The sequence below is a fragment of the Hyla sarda genome, chromosome 3, assembly GCF_029499605.1.
Source record: "Hyla sarda isolate aHylSar1 chromosome 3, aHylSar1.hap1, whole genome shotgun sequence".
NCBI classification, from domain to species: Eukaryota; Metazoa; Chordata; class Amphibia; order Anura; family Hylidae; genus Hyla; species Hyla sarda.
Window position 1 is genome coordinate 1,238,406 of NC_079191.1, and position 21,071 is coordinate 1,259,476.

At 43.8% G+C, this 21,071-nt stretch overlaps 1 protein-coding gene across 1 annotated transcript in view; it reads left to right on the top strand.

Moving 5' to 3' along the window:
* The window catches only part of LOC130360446 (vomeronasal type-2 receptor 26-like), a 117,258-nt gene that overhangs the window by 6,803 nt on the left and 89,384 nt on the right, over positions 1-21,071 (top strand). The window contains exon 3 of the mRNA XM_056562932.1: positions 16,549-16,840. Within this exon, the coding sequence (XP_056418907.1) occupies positions 16,549-16,840 (292 nt within the window). The remainder of the gene's footprint in view (positions 1-16,548; positions 16,841-21,071) is intronic.

Sequence of the window (21,071 nt, forward strand, 5' to 3'; positions counted from 1 at the left end):
TAAGGGGAAGGGATGTAGTTTTATAAGTCTGCATAAGCATTAATGTTATTTTGTTCCAGGAACGGTAAAGAAGGCGTGTCGCCCCTTTAGACTAAACCTTTTCTTCTCCAGACGGAGGGAGTGCCCCCTCGTCCTTTGGGGGGGTTTAACCTGGAACAGTTTTTCTCCATATTTTTTGTATGGGCCATTAATATACTTATATACGTTTATCATATCCCCCCTTAAACGTCTCTTCTCAAGACTAAACAATTGTAACTCCTTTAATCGCTCCTCATAGCTAAGATGATCCATGCCCCATATTAGTTTAGTCGCGCGTCTCTGCACCCTTTCCAACTCCGCAGTGTCCCTTTTATGAACAGGCGACCAAAACTGAACAGCATATTGTAGGTGAGGCCGTACCAATGCTTTATAAAGGGGGAGTATTATGTCCCTGTCCCTTGAGTCCATGCCTCTTTTTATACATGACAATATCCTGTATCTCTGCCCGGCTTCTTACATGACAGTGGGCTGAGCCTATCACAGACCGGGCGGGCCATCGCTGCAGCCGGTGATACGCCGACGGCTCTGGGGCATCCCGTCCCCAGGAAATGGATTGAGGTCAGCACTCCCGGACCGTGAGGCCTGTGCCGGACCAACGGGGGCTCGTAGGAAGGTATGTATAAGTTTATTTTGTTTATTTTTGAGGCACGGGAAGATATAAAAGTATTCCACTACAGTTGTCCTTTAATGTAGTTTAGACTAAGGCGCTGTTCACACAGTATAAGAACACATTTAATCCCTTAAAGGGGTATTCCAGGCCGAAACTTTTTTTTATATATCAACTAGGTCCGGAAAGTTAAACAGATTTGTAAATTTCTTCTATTAAAACATCTTAATCCTTCCAATAGTTATTAGCTTCTGAAGTTGAGTTGCTGTTTTCTGTCTAACTGCTTTCTGATGACTCTTGTCCCGGGAGCTGTTCAGTTCCTATGGGGATATTTTCCCATCATGCACAGCTCCCGGGACGTGACATCATCATTGAGCAGTTAGACAGAAAACTTCAGAAGCTAATAACTATTGGAAGGATTAAGATTTTTTAATAGAAGTAATTTACAAATCTGTTTAACTTTCCGGAGCCAACTGATATATATATGAAAAAGTTTTTGGCGTTTTTCTCTTGTGTTTTTTGCCTTTGAGTGGAAATTGCATTTATGGCCCCTTTGAGGTTTTTTCAAAATTTGTTGCGTACCAAAAAAAAAAAAATGCAATAACAAAAAGATGCAATAGTGATGGAAAAAAATGTATTTAACGAAATTTATACTTTTTAATAAAGAAATTTTAGTTAATTTTTAAACAGGGATCAATTTATGTGGGTGGGAAGGGCACTACAAATGTAGCTGACAATAATAAAAATTTAGTGTATTTGTGTTTTTAAATTTTTTTCTTTATTGTTTATATTTTTTAGGTTGTACTACTACTCCCAACATTTAACAATGTTACATGATGGGAGTAGTAGTTCCTGTAATAATAGACAGATCTCCCTGGGTGTCACTCCTGACACCCGAGGCAATCGTCCATAATATAGCAGAGATGCGGAGCGGCTCTATACAGCGCTCGCATCTCTGTACTATACTCCGGCCAGTGATGTGAATAGAACATCACTCTTTCATATTTTCAGCCCAGAGTTGGGATTGGCCGGATGGTGGCAGCGAATCACAGCTCTCAGAGGGAAATATGAGTCAGTGGCCCGCCGGAGTACAGAGCGCAGGAGAAAGCTGCTCCACATCTCAGGAGTGACACCCACTGTGATCTATCCTTAACTACAGGTACTACTGCAGAGCAGAGTGTGCTCCATGTTGGGAGCAGTTAACCCCTTAAGGACTGAGCCCTTTTTCACCTTAAAGACTGGGCCCTTTTTTGCAATTCTGACCACTGTCACTTTATGCATTAATAACTCTCCGATTATTCTGAATTCAAGATTGTTTTTTTGTGGCATATTCTACTTTAAGGTATTTGTAAATTTTCGTCGTTACTTGCATCCTTTCTTGGTGAAATTCCCCAAATTTCATGAAAATTTTGAAAATTTTGCATTTTTCGAATTTTGAAACTCTCTGCTTGTAAGAAAAATGGATATTCCAAATAAATTATATATTGATTCACATATAAAATATGTTTACTTTATCTTGGCATCATAAAGTTGACATGCTTTTACTTTTGGAAGACATCAGCAAAAATTTTTAAATTTTTCACGAAAATTAAAATTTTTCAGGGACCAATTCGGTTTTGGAGTGGATTTGAGGGGCTTTCATGTTAGAAATACCCCATAAATTACCCCATTATAAAAACTGCACCTCTTACAGTATTCAAAATGACATTTAGAAAGTTTGTTAACCCTTTAGGTGTTTCACAGGAATATCAGCAAAGTGAAGGAGAAAATTCTAAATCTTCATTTTTCCTGCAGAGCCTTTTTTTTTACTTTTTACAAGGGGTGAAAGAAAAGAAATCCCCCCAAAATTTGTAACCTCATTTCTATCGAGTAAGGAAATACCTCATATGTGGATGTCAAGTGTTCGGCGGGCGCAGTGGAGGGCTCAGAAGGGAAGGAGCGACAGTGGGATTTTGGAGAGTGAGTTTTTCTGAAATGGTTTTTGGGGCATGTCACATTTAGGAAGCCCCTATGGTGCCAGAACAGCAAAAAAAAAAAAAAAAAAAAACATATGGCATACTATTTTGAAAACTACACCCCTCAAGGAACGTAACAAGGGGTCCACTGAGCCTTAACACCCCACGGGTGTTTGACAACTTTTTGTTAAAGTCGGATGTGTAAATTATTTTTTTTTTCACTAAAATGCATTTTCCCCCCCCAAATTTCACATTTTTACAAGTGAGATATTGTAGTAATAGGAGATATTGCCCCCCCCCCCCCAAAAAAAAAAAAAAAAATGTTGAAATCCCATCTCTTCTGAGTATGGAAATACCCCATGTGTGGACGTCAAGTGCTCTGCTGCCGCACTACAATGCTCAGGAGAGAAGGAGCCACATTAGGCTTTTGGAGAGAGAATTTGCTTGGAATGGAAGCCAGGGGCCATGAGCATTTACAAAGCTCCCCGTGGTGCCAGAACAGTGGACCCCCCCCCCCACGTGACCCCATTTTGAAAACTACACCCCTCACATAATTTAATGAGGGGTGCAGTGAGCATTTACACCCCACTGGCGTTTGACAGATCTTTGGAACAGTGGGCTGTGCAAATGAAAAATTACATTTTTCATTTTCATGGACAACTGTTCCAAAAATCTGTCAGACACCTGTGGGGCTTAAATGCTCACTGCACCCCTTATAACATTATGTGAGTGGTGTACTTTTCAAAATGGGGTCACGTGGGGGGGGGGGGGGTCCATTGTTCTGGCACCATGGGGACTTTGTAAACACACGTGGCCTTCAATTCCGGACAAATTTTCTCTTCAAAATCCCAATGGTGCTCCTTTACTTCTGAGCATTGTAGTTCACCCGCAGAGCACTTTACATCCACATATGGGGTATGTTCTTACTCCGAAGAAATGTGGCTACAAATTTTGGGAGGCTTTTTTTTACTATTTTCCCTTGTGAAAATGAAATATTTAGCGTAACAACAGTATTTTAGTTAAAACAATTTTTCTTTTCATTTTTCCATCCAACTTTAACGAAAAGTTGTACTTCCTCTGTCTCGCCTCCCTCGTAATAACCCTCCAGCTCCTCTGGCTGCTCCTGCTCCTCCTCTCCTGTCCAATGACAATAAACACCGGCCATCTCATCCACCGTAAACTGTGCTCCGCTCTGCCCCTCATCATTCTCCTCCAGTTCATCCCCCACAGGACTTATGTAGCCTTCTGATGTAGGCGCAACGTCTCCATTGCCGTGACCAGCCATGTTTTCAATGATTTTTTGGAGTAAATGTAGGAGTGGAATTACGTTGTTCATGGCGTAATTCGAGCGACTAACAAAAAATGTGGCTTCCTCAAAGGGCCTCAGCAAACGGCAGGTGTCACGTATGAGCTGCCACTCGTTCACATTGAAGTTACACAGGGGAGTACTCCTATCTGCTTGTATCATCAAAAAATCCGTAATGGCTTTTCTTTGTTCGTATAGTCTGTCCAACATATGCAGGGTGGAATTCCAACGTGTGGCAACGTCACAAATGAGACTATGTTGTGGGATACCGTTCAGACGCTACAGCTCGAGCAAAGTGTGCTTGGTGGTGTACGAGTGGCCAAAGTGCATTCACAATTTCCTTGCCATTGTCAGGACGTCTTGCAAATGGGGCGAAGACTTGATGAACTTCTTGACAACCAGATTCAATACGTGTGCCATGCAGGGCGAATGGTTCACACTTACTTGTCGCAGCGCGGCCACAATGTTCTTCCCATTGTCGGTCACCATGGTTCCCATTTCCTGATTTCGTGGAGTAAGCCATACTCAGATTTCTTCCCTAATGAACTTCAGCAGTTCCTCCCCTGTGTGACTCCGTTCGCCAAGGCAAACCATGTGAAGGACGGCTTGACACCGCTGTGCCCTACACACGTGATACGATGAAGGGCCACCGAGATTTGGATGTGCAGTGGAGGCCGAGGACACGGGGAGGAGGAGGAGGAGGCGCACACTGTAAAAGGACCAACTGCCTGGGAGCGAGAGCGTGGAGGAGGAAGCGGTGTGACCTGTCCAAGTTGCTGTTGTGGCTGTGCAGGAACAACATTTACCCAGTGGGCCGTAAAAGACATGTATTGTCCCTGCCCGTAGCTACAGCTCCCCACGTTGGCAATGCCGTGCACTTTTGAACACACCGACAGGCTCAAGGACTGGCCCACCTTCTCTTGTACAAACTATGCAGGGCTGGTACTGCCTTCTTCGCAAAGAAATGATGGCTTGGGACTCTCCACCTCGGCTCGGCACAAGCCATCAATTCCCTGAAAGCTGCAGAGTCCACCAGTTGGAAAGGGAGGGACTGCAACACCAGCAACTTGGACAGGAGCACATTCAACTTCTGCGCCATTGGATGAGTGGGCGCAAACTGTTGTCTCTTGGACATGGCTTCGCCGATCGATTGTTGGCGGAATGGCTGACTACGAGCGGAAGAAGCAGGAGCGCAAGAAGGAGGGTTTAACACAATGCTCCCTTCGGCTGAGGTGGTGGAGCCTTGGCTGGATGACAGAGGGAGCGGATGGCCACTGGGTGATGCGGCTGGCTGGACCACTACATCGGAGCCCCGGTTATCCCACGCCGCTTTATGGTGGCGAATCATGTGTTGATGCAGGGCAATGGTGCCGAGATTGGGACCCTGGCCACGCTTCACTTTCTGCCGACAGATTTTGCATGTGACTACGCTAAGGTCCGCCGGATTCTTTATGAAGAACAACCACACCGCAGAGTAGCTGATTTTCCCACCCGCAGTCCGCACTATTTCACTGCTATTGGCGCCATCTCCAGGAACCCCTGTTCCACCACCTCCCTGAATGGTAGCTTGCCGCGAAGCAGGTGGTCTCCCCCTGGCACATTTGGCTCCTGAATTTCCACTACTGCCACCACCACGCTGATTGCCAAAGCATGAGATACTTATTTGGGAGAGGGAATAGCATAGGACAAAGGCAATGGGATTACGGGGACTGCTCCTGGGCCATGCCAACTGAGGGTTGTGTCTGAGGAACCCACCGACTCTTGACTGGGGTTGTCAGATGTCGCTTGTGATGATGGGGATGAGTGTGCAAACCAATTGACGAGGAGAGATGGGTCGACGACACGACCGCTGGGTGTTAACGGGAGCTCAGGCCTATTGCTGCAACTCCTGCTGCCACTCGCCCCAAGTCTGCTGCCAACTCTGCCTGACGTATGTAGGCCTCTGCCCCTTCTCTTTGCACGTCCTGGCACTTCCCTGCCTGACATAGTTACATAGTTAGTATGGCTGAAAAAAGACATACGTCCATCAAGTCCAACCAGGGAATTGAAGGGAAGGGTGTAAGGGGATAAGGGGAAGGGATGTAGTTTTATAATTCTGCATAAGCATTAATGTTATTTTGTTCCAGGAATGAACAAAGCTGTTTTAAAGCTGTTAATTGTTCCTGCTGTGACCAGTTCCTGAGGTAGACTGTTCCATAAATTCACAGTCCTTATGGTAAAGAAGGCGTGTCGCCCCTTTAGACTAAACCTTTTCTTCTCCAGACGGAGGGAGTGGCCCCTCGTCCTTTGGGGGGTTTTAACCTGGAACAGTTTTTCTCCATATTTTTTGTATGGGCCATTTATATACTTATATACGTTTATCATATCCCCCCTTAAACGTCTCTTCTCAAGACTAAACAATTGTAACTCCTTTAATCACTCCTCATAGCTAAGATGTTCCATGCCCCATATTAGTTTAGTGGCTCGTCTCTGCACCCTTTCCAGCTCCGCAGTGTCTCTTTTATGTACTGAACAGCATATTCCAGGTGAGGCCGTACCAATGCTTTATAAAGGGGGAGTATTATGTCCCTGTCCCTTGAGTCCATGCCTCTTTTTATACATGAAAATATCCTGCTGGCTTTGGAAGCAGCAGCCTGACATTGCATGCTATTCTGAAGTCTGTGATCCACAAGTACACCCAGATCCTTCTCTACCAGTGACTCTGCCAGTTTAATCCCCCCTAAGACATACGATGCATGCAGGTTATTAGTACCCAGATGCATAACTTTACATTTATCCACATTGAACCTCATTTGCCAAGTGGATGCCCAGACACTTAGTCTATCCAAGTCATCTTGTAACTTATACACATCCTCTATAGACTGTACTGTTCTACAAAGCTTGGTGTCATCTGCAAAGATAGAAACAGAGCTGTTAATACCATCCTCTATATCATTGATAAATAAATTAGACAACAGCGGGCCCAGTACTGAACCTTGGGGTACACCACTAACAACCGGGGACCAACCAGAGTACGAATCATTGACCACGACTCTCTGGGTACGATCCATGAGCCAGTGTTCAATCCAGTTACAAACTAAAGTTTTCAAGCCCAAAGACCTTAACTTACCTGTTAGACGTCTATGAGGGACAGTATCAAACGCTTTAGCAAAATCCAGAAACACTATATCCACAGCCATTCCTCTGTCAAGGCTTCTACTCACCTCTTCATAAAAGCAAATTAGATTGGTTTGACAACTTTTATCCTCAGTAAACCCATGCTGGCTATCACTTATAATACTATTATCCCCTATGTATTCCTGTATGTAATCCCTTATAAGACATACTTAGTGCGTTTATGAGGGTATAGAACAGCAGGCGATTACTTACGGCTGTCCTTTCAAAGTATATAGGTCCTAGACAGAATAACAGTTACTAAATAGTTGTATGTATGCCCTTTGTTGTATGTATGCCCTTTGCAATGATGAGCGCACTGGTATGCGTATTTCTACACAGAAAAAAAACTTTTTATAAAATAAACCAGCAGGTGTATACTAGGGATCGACCGATTATCGGTATGGCCGATATTATCGGCCAATAATCACGATTTGGGGCATTATCGTATCTTGCCGATAAGCCGATAATGCCCCGCCCCCACCGCACCGCGACCACCACCCCCTCGACCCGCCGCACCACACCCCCGACCCACCGCACCGTGTCGCACCCCCCACCGTGATGCTAGGCGGTATACCGGTATGGATTTTTTCCCATACCGCTATACCGGTCGGCCCCCTAGCCTACCCTCCGAGTCAATAAAAAAATTAAACTTACCCGTAATGGGGGTGGTCCAGGCCATCCTTCCTTCGTGTAGTGTCCGGGGGCGTTCCGGGTGGAGGGTGGTCCGGTCCGGGCCGTCCTTCTTCTCCCACGGTCTCCTTCTCCACTCCGGGCAGGCTCCGGCCTAGTATGCTGCATAGACGCCGCTACGCCGTGACGTCAGGTGCGTCGCTGCGCACGGGCGTCACTGCGCAGCGGCGTCTATGCAGCGTACTAGGCCGGAGCCTGGAGAAGAAGACCGTGGGAGAAGGACATCCCGGACCGGACCACCCTCCACCTGCAACGCCCCCGGACACTACAGGAAGGGAGGATGGATGGCCCGGAGCACCCTGGCATGTAGGGGAGAGAAGCGGGTGGTGGCGGCGGCGGCCTATGGCCCCGCAAAAGCCACTGCAGATCATTGATTTAAAGCGCCCGCTTTAAATCAATGATCTGCAGCGGTGTCGCAGGGGGTTAAATAGCCGATAATTTATACCGGAATATCGGTATAAGTTATCTGCTATCGGCCCTAACCTGCACCGATTATCGGTATCGGTATCGGCCCGAAAAAAACGATATCGGTCGATCCCTAGTGTATACTAATATGTGGAATAGCACTGAATTTAGCACAGAGACAGAATAACATGTAGTAAATAGTACACTACTTGGTTCTATGTATGCCCTTTGCAATGATGAGCGCACTGTTAAGCGTATTTATACGCAGAAAAAAACTATATTTTTTGTTTTATACACCAGCCGGTGTATACTAATGTGTGGAATAGCACTGAATTTAGCACCGAGACAGAAATACAGGTACTAAATAGTACACTACTTGGTTGTATGTATGCCCTTTGCAATGATGAGCGCACTGTTAAGCGTATTTGTACGCAGGAAAAACTTTTTTTTCTTTAATACACCGGCAGGTGTATAACGTGTGGTATAACACTGAATTTAGCACAGAAACACAGTAACAGGTGAAAAATGGTAAAAAGGCACTAAAGTCCACACTAATATTACTTATTTCTGAACAGCAGCAGGACCCAACAGTGCAGCACCACAAAAAAAAAAATCCAGGGATTAAACCCTAAATTGCACTCTGTCACACAATTCTGAGCAGCAGAAGATTTGTGGAGCAAATAAAAATAAACTCAATTGGGCTGAAAAATGAGGAGATAAGATGGTTGATAAAGTTGAGGCAGCTTGGAGATCTGTATGAGGCAGCTGACAGCTATCTGCCCCTCTCTGCTGCAATGCTCAATAACGTGAATAGGAGGTTTAGCAATCAATGATCCTTCTCAGAGTAACAGCACAGCACTCTGCACTCCTGCCTTTCCCTAATGCTGATGTGACTAGCAGTTGCAGTGTAACGCTGTGGTATGAGCTATTCACACACACACAGTCCCGTCCTCTCCATCTGACTGCATAGATGAAATGAAGAGAGGCAAGATGGCCGCCGATTATATAGGGGCTGTGATATCACAGGGGTCAGTGAACACTGATAGGCTGCATCTCACATGTGGTTCAGGGTCAGCCCGCCTACCTTCATTCCCGCCGCTGTTTCCCGCCCTCCCATAATCCCCTGCCCCATGTACTCACATGTGGATCCGCCATCTTAGCTCTCCAATAGTCTGGAACGCTGTAAAATGGAGTTTAATTAAGCGATTCAAGCTATAGAATCGCGGCAATATTCGTATTCGTTGCAAATCGAATTTTTCATGAAATTCGTAACGAATTCAGGTTCGTCAACTTTGATTTGCTCATGTCTAATTATGTTATAGGAATATAAGGGGTTCATGAAGGCCATTATACAGGAAAAATAAATGAAACATAAATGTTGGTCTAGAGCAATTTGTGTCCATCGGAGGAAATGACCCAGAGAGGCCATCATGAATCTATAAAAAATAAGAAAATGTTGTTGGCATTGGGCACCATGAAATTCCATTGGCGGCTGGACTACACGGACATGTGTTGTCACCATTAATGACATTGCAGTCCTGGCAAAATGTTGCCCAAAGAATGAACATGTTTATTCTTTTGGCGAATCCAGAATCCTGAATTTACACAGTGGGCAGAAAGTCTATCAATCAACTCTAAATCATGTCCTTGCTGACTCTTTGTGGTACTGTTAGGCCATGATCACAGGGCAGAATGTCCATGCGGACATGCTGCTGTAGCAGAGTCTTATTGATTTCAAAGGGATTCTGCTGCACTGTGCTCAAGGCAGAATCTTGGAAGATGTTTCTTTCCGGTTCCGGCATCGGCAGAAAGAATAGACTTTTCTATTCTTTCTGGAGAATCTACTCAGAAATGCATTGCAGTCTATGAAGGCAGCGCATTTCTGAGTGATCCATACTCTGCCGGCGCCCGTCATCTGCAGGGTGTCCACATGGAAGTTTTGCAGGCAGACATTTTGCCCTATGAACACAGGTAACAGCACTCTTATAGAGGAATAAAGCAGGATATACTACATATACATGAATTGGGTTCTGGGATGGACAATAGTTCATGGGAACGATGGCTGCCATAATTATATTGACATAACATGTCGTTCTGTTCCTGGGGGGGGGGGGGATAAGTTGTGTACTTGAGTATTTTTATAAGTCTGTCTGGAAAGGTAAGGGGTGTCAACTCACCCAGTTGGTCAATAGTCTCCCAACAATAGATAAGCAAAAAAATATGAGGAGGGGGTGGGGTGGGGTGTAAAACTTAGCTTTTAATGAGTATTCATAATAAAAATCACCTCATATATGGGAAGTACATGGAGTCAACTGAAAGGGATAACCCTTCACCACCTGTTAAAAGATAGTGGGGTGTCACAAGCAATTGTAATCAGGTATCTCATACATATAATATTTAGGCAAGCCTGTCTGTATGCCCTACGCATTTCTGCTCACAGGTATACCTAGCCTCATAAGGGGCAGTCACAGGGTATGCAATTTTCAGAATACCTGAGATACAGTCAAATACTGCCTCTCCATGTACTTTACATATATGAGGTGATTTTTTATTATGACTACTCATTAAAAGTGCTGTATGTTGGTGTTATTTGGACACTCTATGGCACTCTGATGTGAGCGCTGTATGTTGGTATTATTTGGACACTCCATGGCACTCTGATGTGAGCGCTGTATGTTGGTATTATTTGGACACTCCATGGCACTCTGATGTGAGCGCTGTATGTCGGTATTATTTGGACACTCTGGCACTATGATGTGAGCGCTGTATGTTGGTATTATTTGGACACTCTATGGCACTCTAATATGAGTGCTGTATGTTGGTATCATTTGGACACTCTATAGTAGACATGTGCAATTCGGTTCGGCACGAATGTCTAAATTAACGAATTTTACCGTTTTCGTGCATTCGGACAGATCCGAATGCACGAAAACATATTTTGAACATTCCCGAATAGCCACGATAATACGAATAGCAAAGTAACGAATACATTCGTTATTTCCCGACCATAATGCTGTAAATAACTAATGCATTTGTTATCTGTAAACGAACGTGAAGAGTTCATTCTGATAACAAATATAATAAAAAAGGATATAGATAGTTTGATTTTTCGGATACATTCGGTATTCGGGTACATTCGGTAAATCTTTTTATTCTTTTTTTGGACTTTAGCGATCCTAAAAAATTATGGAGATACCTTTTTTATAAAAATTTCGTAGGGTATCATAAAAAAATCATAATAAAAAAGATACAGTGGTGATGGAAAAAAATTTTATCTAATTAAATGTATCATTTTTATTATGAAATGTTTATTAATTTTTAAACAGGGATCAATTTATGTGAGCGGGTAAAGCACTAAAAATGTAGCCGACAATAGTAAAAATGTAGTGTGTGCGTGTTTTTCACTTTTTTTAAAAACATTTTTTAGGTAGTACTACTACTCCCAGCATGGAACACACTCTTCCATGATGGGAGTAGTAGTTACCTGTACTAATTGACAGATCGCAGGGGTCCCTTGCGATCCTCTTGTATAATGTATAGATGCGCCGGCTGCTCTTCTATGGTCCTCTGCACTCACGTATATATACACATATTCATATTTCCCGCAGAGATGTGATTGGCCAGATGGTTCCAGCCAATCACAGCTCTCTGTGAGAAATAGGAATATGTGTATATATACGGCCGTGCAGGGGACCATAGAAGAGCGGCCGCCGCTTTCATACATTATACTGGAGGATCACAGCGGGCGTCAGGAGTGATACCTGCAGTGATCTTCCCTTTACTACAAGTACTACCACTCCCAACATGGAGTACACTCTGCTCCATGCTGGAAACTGTAGTACCTGTATTAATAGACAGATCACAGCGGTTACACTCGCTGCCATATGTCTATTAATGCAGGTACTACAGCTCCCAGCATGGAGCAGAGTGTGCTCCATGTTGGGAGTATTAGTACCTGCAGTAAGGGACAGATCCCAGGGATGTCACTCCTCCTGACACCCGCTGCGATCCTCCTGATGTGAATGTCGGGATCAGCTGTTCTCAGGGCTACAGAGCCAGGAGAACAGCTGACGCTGAGCCGTAGGTATACATCGTATATCTACTGCCCAGCAAGAACTTACAGTGAGCCTGCAATGTGTATACAGTATACATCGTATATCTACTGCCCAGCAAGAACTTACAGTGAGCCTGCAATGTGTATACAGTATACATCGTATATCTACTGCCCAGCAAGAACTTACAGTGAGCCTGCAATGTGTATACAGTATACACATTGCTGGCTCACTTAACCCCTTGCTGAGCTGTGCGCTATGCGCAAGCCCAGCAAGGGAAGAGTTAACTTACACTGCTGGACAGTGTAGGTTAACCCTTTGGGCGGTACACACTATATACAGCTATCTATAGATAGCTGTATACAGTGTATACAGAAGACGAAGTCCAGCTTACTTCCCTCGAGTCCCGGGCGGGGTTCGTGTAGCTCCGCCCCCTAGTTATGACGTCATTAGGGGGCGGAGCTACAGAAGGGAACAAGGCTAATTAATCTGAAGCTCTGTTCACATTGTACGTTTTGTATAATGTGAACAGACCCTTCTGGCAGTGTCTACCCAGACAGGGAGACTCCAGCTGTTGCTAAACTACAACTCCCAGCATGCCCAGACAGCCAAAGGCTGTCTGGGCATGCTGGGAGTTATAGTTTTGCACCAATTGGTGGCTCCCTGTTCGGGTAGACATTGCATCATGGGTGCTCTCCCCAGCGGACAGCGCCAAAAATGTCATAACCAATTTTTTGTGTTTTTTTCTTCTCGTTTCAGATCCGTGTATGCAGAGGATTACTGCGGATTCGATGGATTACGGCGGATTATTTATTTTTTCCTTTAATAAAATGGTTAACGAGGGCTGTGGGGGAGTGTTTTTTTAAATAAAATAATTTTTCCAATGTGTTGTGTTTTTTTTTTTAATTGAATTTTCAAGGTTAGTAGTGGACGCTGTCTTATTGACGGAATCCATTACTAGGCCAGGGCTTAGTGCTAGCCCCAAAAACAGCTAGCGCTAACCCCCAATTATTACCCCGGTACCCACCGCCACAGGGGTGCCGGGAAGAGCCGGTACCAACAGGCCCGGAGCGTCAAAATGGCGCTCCTGGGCCTAGGCGGTAACAGGCTGGCGTTATTTAGGCTGGGGAGGGCCAGTAACAATGGTCCTCGCCCACCCTGGTAACGTCAGGCTGTTGCTGTTTGGTTGGTATCTGGCTGAGAATGAAAATACGGGGAACCCTATGCGTTTTTTTTTTTTATTTTTTTATTTAAATTTAAAAAAAAAACGCATAGGGTTCCCCGTATTTTCATTCTCAGCACAATACCAACCAAACAGCAACAGCCTGACGTTACCAGGGTGGGCGAGGACCATTGTTACTGGCCCTCCCCAGCCTAAATAACGCCAGCCTGTTACCGCCTAGGTCCAGGAGCGCCATTTTTGACGCTCCGGGCCTGTTGGTACCGGGGTAATAATTGGGGGTTAGCGCTAGCTGTTTTTGGGGCTAGCACTAAGCCCTGGCCTAGTAATGGATTCCGTCAATAAGACAGCTTCCGCTACTAACCCTGAAAATTCAATAAAAATTAAAAAAAAACACAACACATTGGAAAAATTATTTTATTTAAAAAAACACTCCCCCACAGCCCTCGTTAACCATTTTATTAAAGGGAAAAAAAATTATCCGCCGTAATCCATCGAATCCGCAGTAATCCTCTGCATACACGGATCTGAAACGAGAAGAAAAAAAAACACAAAAAATTGGTTATGACATTTTTGGCGCAGTCCGCTGGGGAGAGCACCCATGATGCAATGTCTACCCAAACAGGGAGCAACCAATTGGTGCAAAACTACAACTCCCAGCATGCCCAGACAGCCTTTGGCTGCCTGGGCATGCTGGGAGTTGTAGTTTAGCAACAGCTGGAGTCTCCCTTTCTGGGTAGACACTGCCAGAAGGGTCTGTTCACATTATACAAAACGTACAATGTGAACAGAGCTTCAGATAAACTAGCCTTGTTCCCTTCTGTAGCTCCGCCCCCTAATGACGTCACCACTAGGGGGCGGAGCTACACGAACCCCGCCCGGGACTCGAGGGAAGTAAGCTGGACTTCGTCTTCTGTATACACTGTATACAGCTATCTATAGATAGCTGTATAAAGTGTATACCGCACAAAGGGTTAACCTACACTGTCCAACAGTGTAAGTTAACTCTTCCCTTGCTGGGCTTGCGCATAGCGCACAGCTCAGCAAGGGGTTAAGTGAGCCAGCAATGTGTATACTGTATACACATTGCAAGCTCACTGTAAGTTCTTGCTGGGCAGTAGATATACGATGTATACCTACGGCTCAGCGTCAGCTGTTCTCCCGGCTCTGTAGCCCTGAGAACAGCTGATCCCGACATTCACATAAGGACGATCGCAGCGGGTGTCAGGAGGAGTGACATCCCTGGGATCTGTCCCTTACTGCAGGTACTAATACTCCCAACATGGAGCACACTCTGCTCCATGCTGGGAGCTGTAGTACCTGCATTAATAGACATATCGCAGCGAGTGTAACCGCTGCGATCTGTCTATTAATACAGGTACTACAGTTCCCAGCATGGAGCAGAGTGTACTCCATGTTGGGAGTGGTAGTACTTGTAGTAAAGGGAAGATCACTGCGGGTATCACTCCTGACACCCGCTGCGATCCTCCAGTATAATGTATGAATGCGGCGGCCGCTCTTCTATGGTCCCCTGCACGGCCATATATATACACATATTCCTATTTCTCAAAGAGAGCTGTGATTGGCTGGAACCATCTGGCCAATCACAGCTCTGCGGGAAATATGAATATGTGTACATATACGTGAGTGCAGGGGACCATAGAAGAGCAGCCGGCGCATCTATACATTATACAAGATGATCGCAAGGGACCCCTGCGATCTGTCAATTAGTACAGGTAACTACTACTCCCATCATGGAAGAGTGTGTTCCATGCTGGGAGTAGTAGTACTACCTAAAAAATGTTTTTAAAAAAAGTGAAAAACACGCACACACTACATTTTTATTATTGTCGGCTACATTTTTAGTGCTTTACCCGCTCACATAAATTGATCCCTGTTTAAAAATGAATAAACATTTCATAATAAAAAAGATACATTTCGTTAGATACAATTTTTTTCATCACCACTGTATCTTTTTTATTATGATTTTTTTTATGATACCCTGCGAAATTTTAATAAAAAAAGGTATCTCCATTATTTATTAGGATCGCTAAAGTCCAAAAAAAAGACTAAAAAGATTTACCGAATGTACCCGAATACCGAATGTATCCGAAAAAAACAACACGAATACCCGAATACCGAATGTATCCGAAAAATCTAAACCGAATATATTGCCGAACCGAAATTTTTTTCCAAAACGAAAAAACGAAACGAAATTAAACGAAAATTTTTCTAGTGCACAAGTCTACTCTATAGCACTATGATGTGAGTGCTGTATGTTGGTATTATTTGAACACTCTGTGACACTATGATGTGAGCGCTGTATGTTGGTATTATTTGGACACTCTATGGCACTCTGATGTGAGCGTTGTATGTTGGTATTATTTGGACACTATGGCACTCTGATGTGAGTGCTGTTTCTTGGTATTATTTGGACACACTATGGCACTATGATGTGAGCGCTGTATGTTGGTATTATTTGGACACTCTATGGCACTCTGATGTGAGCGTTGTATGTTGGTATTATTTGGACACTATGGCACTCTGATGTGAGTGCTGTTTCTTGGTATTATTTGGACACACTATGGCATTCTGATGTGAGCGCTGTATGTTGGTGTTATTTGGACACTCTGTGGCACTATGATGTTAGCACTCTATGTTGGTATTATTTGGACACTCTGGCTCTCTGATGTGAGTGCTGTATGTTGGTATTATTTGGACACTCTATGGCACTATGATGTGAGTGCTGTATGTTGGTATTATTTGGATACTCTATGGCACTCTGATGTGAGCGCTGTATGTTAGTATTATTTGGACACTCTATGGCACTCTGATGTGAGTGCTGTATGTTGGTATTATTTGGACACTCTATGGCACTCTGATGTGAGTGCTGTATGTTATTATTATTGCTAAACTTAAATGAGGCCTCTTTGTGCCAATGAACCAATGATGTCAAGTGGATTTTATATTGATAGGTTAGAGAACGGGATGTTATCCCTGTATATGGGGCATGTTGGTAAAATTTGGATACTCTATGACACTCTGATGTGGGGCATATTGGGTGAGATAGATGCCGGTTTGTAATATTACAAGAAGATATTGCAGACTATTTAGGCAATGTAATTCAAAATCTAATGTTTCTCCATTTTCTTATCTAGCCCAGCTTTCCATTTCCTGAGACATATCCTGGTCTTCATTTTTGCCATAGAAGAAATAAACAGAAGATCTGACATCTTACCTAATATCACTCTGGGATACAAGATCTATGACTCCTGTGCGATAGAACATAAAGCTGTACAGAGTGCACTGAGTATACTGTCAGGGAGAGAAGAAGCTGTCCCCAGCTACAGCTGTGATGAGGAGAACAAAGTGGTGGCTTTTATTGGACACTTGATGTCTTCCTCCAGTCTCTCCATAGCGGAGATCACTGGGATCTATGGATATCCACAGGTAATGTTGAGGTTGAAACACGAGTATAATTGTGATGAGCGGCATAGGCCATATTCTAATTTGCGATATTTCGCATATTCATTCACTTTTTTTTCCATGCTAAATTTGTAATTAAATTCGTATAGTGCTGTAATAGATGTATCTATGTTTTTGTCATGTAAAATGTACATTTAGGAGCCACCCCTCCCCCATCTGCTCTCTCCCTCCTCGCCCCCACCATTGTCCAGAGGAATCTGCTGATCACGAGGTCAATCCTACTCCCCCATCTGCCCCTTCCGGTCTCACCCCTCCTATTGTGTGAAGCCTTTTGAACAAAGGCCAAACTGTTCAGGAAAGGCATATTTTTCCCCCTAATAGGGGGTGGGAACTTATGCTAATTACAGAGGTGATATAACAAAGTGAAGGACTGAATTTAGACAGAGAAGCATTTGAAACCGACATGGCTCTGTTTGATTTACTTTGGTATACTTCGTTACATAAATTCTGTATACGGATTTTGCCGGGAGTAGATTGTTACAAGAGAGCACTGATAAAATCTACATCAGGTGGCGCCCAACCAGAGTGGGGCCTGGGTTTTAGGCCTCATGTGCAAGTCGCAATATCCAGAGCAGACGGATTGAACAAAGGCAGAAGCAGACGGAATTTGATCAACTCCAGGCGTACGGTAAGACATTCTAGTAACTAGCCAAAAGTACCCATGTCTCCCCTTTGTTTTGTCTTGCTGCTTTAGTTGACTTACTCGTGACCTACCAGAGACAGTTAATAATTCTCGCCCAGAGCCAATTACCCATGTACCTGTCATTATTGAGTAGCTATCTACTGCCCGAGTGTGTATGAAATGTGAGTGAGTGAGTACGTAGGATCCTGGCGGGAGGGACTGGGTCATAATCGGGGAATGAATTGCAAAGTAAATTGTCGTAAGTAGCCAGTTGCGTGTCTGGGATGAGCAGGCATGGCATGGCTGGGACAGGGCTGTCATAAGTTGGCGGCATGTCTAGAACAGGGTGGCGCAGAACACCAGATGCTGTTATAAATAGACGCTGGATGTGAGTCTAGGGCAGGGTGTATTTCTACAATATTCCTGGGACCTGTCCCATTGCAACTGATGGTATATGTGGTATATGTGTCCATAGATTAATGTTAAGCTAGCTAATTTTAGACAAAGAGAGGGGGTAAATTTCCTTCTTTCTAATACTAGATATGGGTAAAAAGGGGTTTAAAGGGGCACTGTCATCAACTTTATTTTTTGATATGTTGTAGTACTTATGTTCTATGTACATTATTATTATTTTTTTATTAACAAGGTGTATTTTACGTTTGAAAACCGGCCACTAGGGGTCTCCCTCCCAGTGGCCGGCTGCAGCCTGGCGTGATGTAACGCCTGAATTCGGACCGATGCCGGCCGGGAAATCGGTCCTAATTCATTCAGGCTGCGCTCGCTCCCTGCCTGTCAATCAGACAGGCGGGAGTGAGCGATGTGAACGCCGGGGCTGCGCGCATTGGCTGACTGGATTCGCGCGCAGCCCGTCCCTGCCTCCGGCATGTACAGTGGAATGGATGCTGCGCTGGTGCTCCATTCATTCTTACTGTACATGCCTTTCATGGAGGAAGTCTGATCTGAGGTCTTATGGGACTTTTCTAATAACTGTAATAACAAAATACTTTTTCAAGAGTGGAGTGGAGGCTGCCCAATACCTGCCCTAAGATATTTTCCTAATATTATGCCTCTATGTTCACAACTACAAATCCCAGCATGCCCTCACAGCCAATAGCTGTCAGGTCATGCCGAGAGTTGTAGTTGTGAAACAGCTGGAGGCACACTGTTAGGAAAAAACTCATGGCATGTATATATAGTATATTAGTGTGTGTAACTATATATATATATATATATATATATATATATAAACAAACAAACAAGTTTTATATTTGCATTTATTACACTATAGCTGTATAGCTTTCCATGTTTTATCTACATGTTCATGTTTTTCCTATATCTTTGTGCTAACAGTGTGCTGCTGTATTCTTCTGTTGCTGTATATCTAGCCTAACAGCGTGCACCTGTAGGCCAGGTACATATAATAGTTGCATAGTTAGTACGGTTGAAAAAAGACATACGTCCATCAAGATCAACAAGGGAATTGAAGGGTAGGGGTGTGGCGTGATATTGGGGAAGGGATGGGATTTTATATTTCTTCATAAGCATTAATGTTATTTTGTTCCAGGAATGTATCTAATCATGTTTTAAAGCTGTTAATTGTTCCTGCTGTGACCAGTTCCTGAGGTAGACTGTTCCATAAATTCACAGTCCTCACGGAAAAGAAGGCGTGTCGCCCCTTTAGACTAAACCTTTTCTTCTCCAGACGGAGGGAGTGCCCCCTCGTCCTTTGGGGAGGTTTAACCTGGAACAGTTTTTCTCCATATTTTTTGTATGGGCCATTAATATACTTATATACATTTATCATATCCCCCCTTAGACGTCTCTTCTCAAGACTAAACAATTGTAACTCCTTTAATCGCTCCTCATAGCTAAGATATTCCATACCCCATATTAGTTTAGTCGCGCGTCTCTGCACCCTTTCCAGCTCCACAGTGTCACTTTTATGGACAGGTGACCAAAACTGAACAGCATATTCCAGGTGAGGCCGTACCAATGCTTTATAAAGGGGGAATATTATGTCCCTGTCCCTTGAGTCCATGCCTCTTTTGATACATGACAATATCCTGCTGGCTTTGGAAGTAGCAGCCTGACATTGTGCTATTCTGTAGTCTGTGATCTACAAGTCACCCAGATCCTTCTCTACCAGTGACTCTGCCAGTTTAATCCCCCCTAAGACATACGATGCTGCAGGTTATTAGTACCCAGATACATAACTTTACATTTATCCACATTGAACCTCATTTGCCAAGTGGAGGCCCAGACACTTAGTCTATCCAAGTCATCTTGTAACCTATACACATCCTCTATAGACTGTACCGTGCTACAAAGCTTGGTGTCATCTGCAAAGATAGAAACAGAGCTGTTAATGCCATCCTCTATATCATTGATAAATAAATTAAACAACAGCGGTCCCAGTACAGAACCTTGGGGTACACCACTAATTACCGGGGACCAATCAGAGTATGAATCATTGACGACCACTCTCTGGGTACGATCCATGAGCCAGTGTTCAATCCAGTTACAAACTAAAATTTCCAAACCCAAAGACCTTAACTTACCTGTCAGACGTCTATGAGGGAAAGTATCAAACGCTTTTGCAAAATCCAGAAACACTATATCCACAGCCATTCCTCTGTATACAGAGCGCCCCTCTATATACACAGCCCCCCTCTACATACACAGCCCCCCCTCTATATCAACAGCCATTCCACTGTCAATGCTTCTACTCACCTCTTCATAAAAGCAAATTAGATTGGTTTGACAACTTCTATCCTTAGTAAACCCCTGCTGGCTATCACCTATAATACTATTATCCCCTATGTATTCCTGTATGTAATCCCTTATAAGTCCTTCAAACAATTTACCCACAAAGCACGTTAAACTTACCGGTCTATAGTTTCCTGGGGAAGACCTAGAGCCCTTCTTGAAGATTGGCACCACATTCGCCTTGCGCCAGTCCCTTGGCACAATACCAGACACCAGTGAATCTCTAAATATCATGAACAGGGGAACAGATATTACTGAACTTACCTCTCTAAGAACTCTTGGGTGTAGTCCATCTGGCCCTGGAGATTTGCTTACATTTAAATTACTTAACTTACCTTGTACCATCTCTACATTAAGCCAGTTCAGTACATTACATGATGTGTTACCAGCACTGACCTGTACATGATGTGTTACCAGCACTGACCTGTCCAATGACAGCTCCTTCTTCCTTAGTATATACAGAACTAAAGAACCTATTCAGTAGCTCCGCTTTCTCTTGATCGCCCGTGACAACCTCCCCATTATCATTAGGGGTCCTACATGCTCTGTCCTTGGTTTTTTTGCATTTATATATCTAAAAAAATATTTAGGATTAGTTTTGCTTTCTTTGGCCACCTGTCTCTCATTTTGAATTTTTGCTGTTTTTATTATATTTTTACAGATTTTATTAAGCTCCTTGTACTGATTAAATGTTATAGCTGACCCATCAGATTTGAATTTTTTGAAGGTTATTTTTTTTGTTGTTTATTGCTCTTCTAACATCATTTGTCAGCCATGTACGATTTAGTTTTAATCGTTTATATTTGT